Source organism: Varanus komodoensis, unplaced genomic scaffold, assembly GCF_004798865.1.
Source record: "Varanus komodoensis strain SLA01 unplaced genomic scaffold, ASM479886v1 scaffold13_1, whole genome shotgun sequence".
Classification (NCBI taxonomy): Eukaryota; Metazoa; Chordata; class Lepidosauria; order Squamata; family Varanidae; genus Varanus; species Varanus komodoensis.
This window is the reverse complement of record NW_025335408.1, coordinates 12,964,998-12,972,324: the sequence shown is the minus strand read 5'-3', so window position 1 is coordinate 12,972,324 and position 7,327 is coordinate 12,964,998. Positions and strand designations below refer to the sequence as shown.

At 40.0% G+C, this 7,327-nt stretch overlaps 1 protein-coding gene across 1 annotated transcript; it reads left to right on the top strand.

The window, feature by feature from the left end:
• Window positions 1-4,176: 4,176 nt before the first annotated feature.
• GPR37 (G protein-coupled receptor 37) lies at window positions 4,177-5,065 on the top strand (the record flags this gene model as incomplete). Its single annotated transcript, XM_044422934.1, has 1 exon — window positions 4,177-5,065. A coding segment is annotated over one exon (819 nt), but the record flags the coding sequence as incomplete, so codon positions are not given.
• Window positions 5,066-7,327: the final 2,262 nt, after the last annotated feature.

The window sequence follows — 7,327 nt, the reverse complement described above, 5'->3', positions numbered from 1 at the left end:
AGTTCTATGCCGCCCCTTGCCGAAACCTCGGGGCGGCTTACAACACAATAAAATACATTGAAATACAATAGAACATAATAAATTACCATTAAATACAAAAATACAAAAAATACACTGAGTTACAAATATAAAATTAAAATTATCAGTATAAAATAAGTGAATAAAAATATAGGAGGAGAAAAGAGAAGGAAGAAGAAGTTGCCCTGGCCAGATCATGTGTTTTAACAATTAAAATGATGTTTAAATAAAAAGGTCTTTACCTGGCGCCGAAAAACCAGTAACGATCAGATCTCCAACCTATACTTTTGGAAGGAATTGTATGGTCCCTGAAATGCTTGCTCCCTTAGATGCTTCCATAGGGGTATTGAAAACAGAGTGATATACCTCTGTATTCATACACTCATTATATACAGAATATATTCTTTGGTTTGGTTTACAAGAAAGGATAATTTTCAGTGAAATTGTATTAGAAAATTCCCAGGGTTTTCTGCTTCCTCTGCTATTTAGAGAGGAAATGATCATATCCTGCATGACAGAGAGAGAGACGCCATGGAATAGATGAAAAGGGCCCTGTTTTGATGACTTCTCTTCTGATCAAACTTGTCTGTGTCTGCTTGCATTTCTGGAAAAACTCACACTGCTAGCATTTCTTGGGCCACTCTTGCATAAAAGACTCATGGTGTTCAATAGTCCTTGCATGAACATCCTTGGATGTGCAAGCCTTCAGTGCAAGATTGCACATCACACTGGAAATAAATCTGCCAAAACCAGTGGGAGCTTATTTCTGACCTACCATGTGTAGCAACGAACAGCAGTGCAAACATGTATATGCAGACAGAACGGCTGTGGTTCACCCAGGATTTGTGAGTCTTCATAAAAGCAAGAGTGCCAGTGGTATTTAGACAAGCCTCCACCAACTTGGTACCTTCCAGATGTGTCGAACTGCAATTTCCATTATACACAGCAAGCATGGGAAAGGCTGAGTATCATATTGAGACTAGACCAATTGAGAGTCATAGATCTACTCTGACATAGCATTGATTGGATAGTCTCAGGCCATTTTCATGTTCTCAGATTATATTATTATATTTACTTCCTTATTGCTAGGAAATAAATACAACTGAAGTTTCCTGTACCCATACTTGCAGTTTCCTGTACTCGGTACCAGTAAATTTAAAAAATGCAAACAACAAACAGTGACAAAACCAGCATGTAAGAAAACCAACGTAAAGTCAACAGCAAAGGGCAAAAGCGGTGCAATACATCAAGGTAAAAACAGCCCTAAAATGAAACAGTGCACAGATCTAAAGTGACTAAAACAGTACTTAAAATGCCCAAGAGAATGATAAGTCTCCTTCTGATGCTGAAAAGAGAATGTACCTCATATACTTTTGGAGAGGCAAAAACGATGTCTCTTGCCTTGAGCTTTTTGGAGGAAACACAGGACGTAACTTTAATAAACGCATGAAGAAGTCGATCTTGGGCATGGTTATCACATACAATCATGCAGCGATGGGTAACATGCTGCAAGTCTTGTCTTCTTTGGCATTCTGTCAGCATTTTGTTTTTCTGCAAGATTCATCTTCAGACGGTTCTAAGGACTTGTTTTGACATTTTTTCTCTGTTGGCAACTGTAACGCCTTCACTTCTCCCATCCCCTGAAGAGAGTATTTCTCATGCCAGCTTGCTTTTTCCCATCTCCATCTCCTTGGTTGGTTAGTTTGTTGTTTGAAATGGGGAAAAGGTATTCAATAAAGATTTAATTATTTAAAAGACATAGCCCCAGGTAGAAGAGGGCACTAGAGAACAGAAGAATTACAGAAAAGTAAAACTGCCTAGACCAAGGACTGTAACACCTTCTCTATGGAAAAAATTGAAGCAGTTAGCAATGGCTTTTGAAGGCAGACTGCTATCTAAATATTAGAAGTTTAGTCAATTATGAGCAGTATGAATAGAACATTTTTCTCCTGCTTGTATAGACCTCAAGGTTGCCTAGAAAAATGAACTTGTGGCTGCTTCAGAAGAAAGATCTCACAGAAGAAATCTTCACTAAGCAAACTTGCCCATCACACACACATTTATCTACCAGGCCTATTATAAAAATTGGCATTTCACTAGAAAGTAATAATAATTATAGGGGCATGATGATTTTTGATACTAAGGCAGGTTCTTATTATCTTATATTCGTCATGAATGGAGCTCCCTCGATCTATGTTTAAACTCTGTGGCTCTTTTCTTGTGGTATCTTTGTAGTGTGAGTGGTGCTGAATCACAGTTTTCCAGAAAGATTTGTTGACATGACTCCAAGTGAAGTTGATGCAAGAAACAGGCAGAATACAAGTCTGAAAGTTCAGTAGGCTATTTGCTGATTCCAAATTGCACATTTTCTCTTCTTAAGAAGCTCCAGGTTCCATTTAAATCTTTGTTTCTTGGCAAGTATACAGGTTCCATTTAAATCCTTGCTTCATCAGACTTCCTTTTGATCGTTCTGTTCTTAGAAAAGCCTCTGCCTTTCATTTTTCATTTCCCAGTTGCCTCTTGACATGTTAAAGATGCATGCAAGTGGGTACAAGTAACGTTGAGACAGGCTATGAAATGATCCACAAAAATTTGTATCTGGCTGAACTTCAGACTGAGAGATTTTAAAACAGAAAGGGATTTGTTTTAGGCATGAAAGTAAACAATATTTGGCATTTAAAAAGCTACATTTCTTATCTCAGTGCTACAGAATTAGTTCTGCATGTTCTGAACTTGGTATTAAGCTCCCTTCTGAGTTTACATATTGGAGAATGACAAGATTTCTGCTTAAATTTGACAAGGCAACAGTACCAGCAGTATTTTGGTCCTAGTTTGTAGTACACCTGGGGTGAAAACCTCTTTCAGCCAAGGAGCCAAATTCCATGTTGGAGAATCTTCTGTGGGGAACATTTCAGGCCAAAGGCAAAAGGGGCAGAGCCAATACATGAGTATATTGTAGTTTAAAGTTCTTACTGTTGGTAAGTATGACTTCCAAGAAGCATTTTAGTTTTCTAGAACATGGAGGGAAACTGCACAAAAGGTGAGAAACTACCCAACAACCAGTGCTTGGGAGTAAAGTGATAGATCTCCAGGGATATGGCTCCTAGGCCTTGGGTTCTGCATCCGCACAGTACTTCAGGCGTAGCCCAGTCAAAGGTGTCCTTAGTCACTTCCCATTTGTGTGGGAGCTGCATGTCAGTGCAGTTGAAAACTTACACAACACACGGCCTGATCCTAATCATTTGGGTTATTTTAGCTATTTATTATATTTCCATCTCATCTTTTTTTTCCTGCCAAGCATCCCAGGCAGCCTACATAGCCCTTCTCCTCTCTCTTCTGTCCTCAGAACAACCCTATAAGGTAGGTTAGGCTAACAGTCAGTGACTGGCCAAAGTCGCCTAGTGTACTACATGACCAACTACGACCTGATACTCCCAAGTCCCAGCCCAGTACACTGTGCCATACACTTAGGATATAATCCAATACTGACTGTGTAACAAAACTGTGACACCACCAACGTGCAGTTAGAAATTTTGCAAGGACAGCAATGTATGTCCCATCTCCCAATCACTGGTCTGCTGGTGGAAGAAGCCTCTGGATCGAGGGATGAGCCTTGCTGACAACATGACTGCAAAGTTAGTTTACTTTTGAGGGATCCATCTTAACTGGATTTTTAACATCTTGTTTAGGACCATGTGTCTGCCACCCATATCCATGTTAAGATGCCTGCTCCTTCCTGAGTTGCAGGGATCGCTAACCAGGAAAAAGTCATTTTCAGTGCTGTGTATGCATCCCAGCTATGAAACTACGGTCCCCAGGTGGACTTGTCTGGCACTGTTATGTCCTTTTGATACCAGTGAAGAGCCTCAAGAAGAGAAATAAATCCAGGTTTTCAATCTAATTTAAGAATAAGAATAATAAATTGAGATTATCAGAAATCATTTACATGGGAGAACTTGAAAGACAGGTTGAAGTTTTATATATAGTTTTATAATAAATGAATAGCTGGTGTGTTGTGCTTTAAGTGGAAAGCTGTCTGGAGATCTAGTGTGAGACATGTCCTACCTTTGTATCTAACATATGTTTCAGAGCTCATTCATAGTTACATGTGTTCAAAATGATTTGATATTTACAGTACACTTTCTCCTTCCTATCCAGGTAGCCTCTCTTGGAGTAACCACCTTTACATTATGTGCCCTCTGCATAGACCGCTTCCGTGCTGCCACGAATGTGCAGATGTATTACGAGATGATTGAAAACTGTACCTCAACCACTGCCAAGCTGGCTGTGATTTGGGTTGGGGCTCTCCTGCTGGCACTCCCCGAGGTGGTTCTTCGCCAGTTGACGAAAGAAGACTCAGAGAGCAGTGGGAGCCCTCCCATGGAACGATGTGTGGTCAGGATCTCACCTCACCTGCCTGATACTATCTATGTGCTGGCGCTCACGTACGACGGCGCAAGGCTGTGGTGGTACTTCGGCTGCTACTTCTGCTTGCCCACCCTTTTTACCATTACTTGCTCGTTGGTGACTGCACGGAAAATCCGAAAGGTGGAGAAAGCTTGTACGAGAGGAAACAAGCGACAGATTCAGCTGGAAAGCCAGATGAACTGCACAGTGGTGGCTTTGACCATTTTGTATGGTTTCTGCATCATTCCCGAGAACATCTGCAATATCGTTACTGCCTACATGTCCACAGGGGTGTCTCCTCAGACTATGGACCTGTTGCACCTCATCAGCCAGTTTCTCTTATTCTTTAAATCGTGTGTGACTCCAGTTCTCCTTTTCTGTCTGTGCAAACCATTCAGTCGAGCCTTTTTGGAATGCTGCTGCTGCTGCTGTGATGAGTGCATTCAGAAGTCCTCGACGGTAACAAGTGACGATAATGACAATGAATATACAACAGAGCTAGAACTCTCCCCATTCAGTACTATACGTCGTGAAATGTCCACATTTGCCTCTGTTGGGACTCATTGTTAGTTCACCCTCTGAGAAGAACTGAAGCCCAGCTTACAAAGTCTGCTGGAGTTTTTCTGTTGGCTTCAGTAGCATCCCGGATCCTTGCTTTTGGATGTCATTTCAACTGTTATTACTTTTTTGTTGAGGAAAGGAAAGCAAATGAAGTCGCATGTAAACTGACTTGTATACTAACACATACAAAAGTAATGTGTAGGCACTAAAAACAAACTGACCTGTTTCAGACTATCAAAATAAGCCAGCGTGGTTTAACCACCATGGCTTATTTAAACCATGGCATATGCAGGGCATAATTTCCATAATCACTGTCTAGACACAACTTCCTAAATTATCCAAACCCAGGTGGCATGGTAGGGCAGCAACCCGCAATAGCCTGTCAGCTGTTCTAGGATTATTGGAGGCTGCTTCCTTCTCCCAACAGCCATATTGCCCAAGTTCAGGTGACACAACAGGCGATGATTATGGAAACTGTGTTGTGTGCATGCTGTAGTTTAAATAAGCCAGCAGAGTTTATTTTGTTCGTACTACCTGGAATTTTAAATTACTGCATTTAGGAAAGTAACATTTTATGTACTAAGAAAAGGCAGAAGCTCTTGCCCTTTCCCTTTGTATTTAAGTTACTTTGGACTGGGTTTTCAATTAGGGTTTTTCGTTTTTTTAAAAATAATCATCACAAATTGCTTATGCCGGTAATGATGAGGGTTGTGGTAAGCATGGCTGCGGCTGTGATACGAAGTCTCACACTTATTTGAGAGCAATACCCACTGAGTACAGACGTACAGGGTTCTGTTGTCAGTCTGTTTGTTCCATATAACATTTTAGGTTTTTAGGTGGTCAACAAATCCTAGTATGTCCCATTGACCTCAGTGGGAGAAAGTGAAGTATATGCTTAAATCTTCTATTAAAATGAATGGGTTTTAAAGTTGCTAAATGTAAGCTGAATTGTATTCCCTGCCCTGCCCACTTCCAATGTTTTATGAAAATATGTGATTTGACGTATTTGAAAATAGTTTTAAGGTCATTTTATGTAAATTGCTCTGAGATTATTTGGCATTTTAAGAAAATAACAGAAGACTGTACAATGATTTTTTAAATTCTTGACCTGTATGACTGGTTGGCATTTTAACAGTTACATCAAGCAGTATAAGAAATTTCCACAGTAAGGACAACAATCTCTCTCTCTCTCTCATCCTCTTTTTTATTTTTTTACATTTCCTGATTATAAAATGAACAAAAGTGCATTAGTCAGAATCCCATAATATCCTTGGAGATATGCCTTCATCATATGCTTCAAAAAGCATATGTCCCATGCATCTATGTGCCTAAGGACAAATAACAAATATCTGCCCACAAAAGCAGACTAGCATAGGTTGTGCAATTGTGTGGCTGTGGTCAGTTCTTGGTGTAAGCTTGAATTGCATGGGACTGGAGACAAAAGAATAGTCTTGGTGTCCTGCAACAGCAGGGGGTTGGACCTGATGGCCTTCATGGCCCCTTCCAACTCTACTGTTCTGTGACTATGATTTCAGTTGTGCACTGACCTAGAAGCTGGGGGACATATCTGCACTATCGCCTTCCAGTCTTGTACCTTTAAATCCCGTAATTTTTCAGTATACAGTCAGAAAATTGGCTATTTCTATAATGGATATTTCCTACTTTTAACGTATAGATATATACAACTAAGTTATTGTGCTCTACTTGATCCAATGGAATTTCCACTCACATCAGGGTATATGACATGCGATTCTCTTGGTTTCTTTTTTATACTGTTTTCTACACTAAGGGTATGTCCTCATTCTGTGTGTATAACTCCTGCTGTAAGTGACAGTGCCATTGTAGTGGGTGGGGTGTAAGAGTTTGTCACAGAATTAGTGACAATAAAATGTGAAGACTTGCAGTGTGGTGCAAATATATCTACTGAAACATATAAACACTGGGTTGGAGTCAAAGCACAGCAATACACGTGGACTGTTTCTTTTGGTAGTTGTCTGCTGTTCTGAACTGAAGCTGGCTTCTGTTGAGTACAACGCCAATAACACGATGTCTGGATTGTACAAAATAGTTGTAGAAGATAGATAGTGACAAACAACTCGCCTTTAGGACATCTTGAAGTATTTTGTCGAACACGAATGAACAAATGAAAGAAACACTTCCATTTGATTTGAACTTGTGCAGGGGGAAACATATTTATTTCTTACTGACTTTTATTTTAATGGGGCATCACAATTAGACATTCAAGTAGGTTTTATACATAAACCCACACCCATATGCACACTTTATTCACCAATTTGTAATTCCAAGTATATCTCATTTGCTACAGCAGTGCAGAACATCA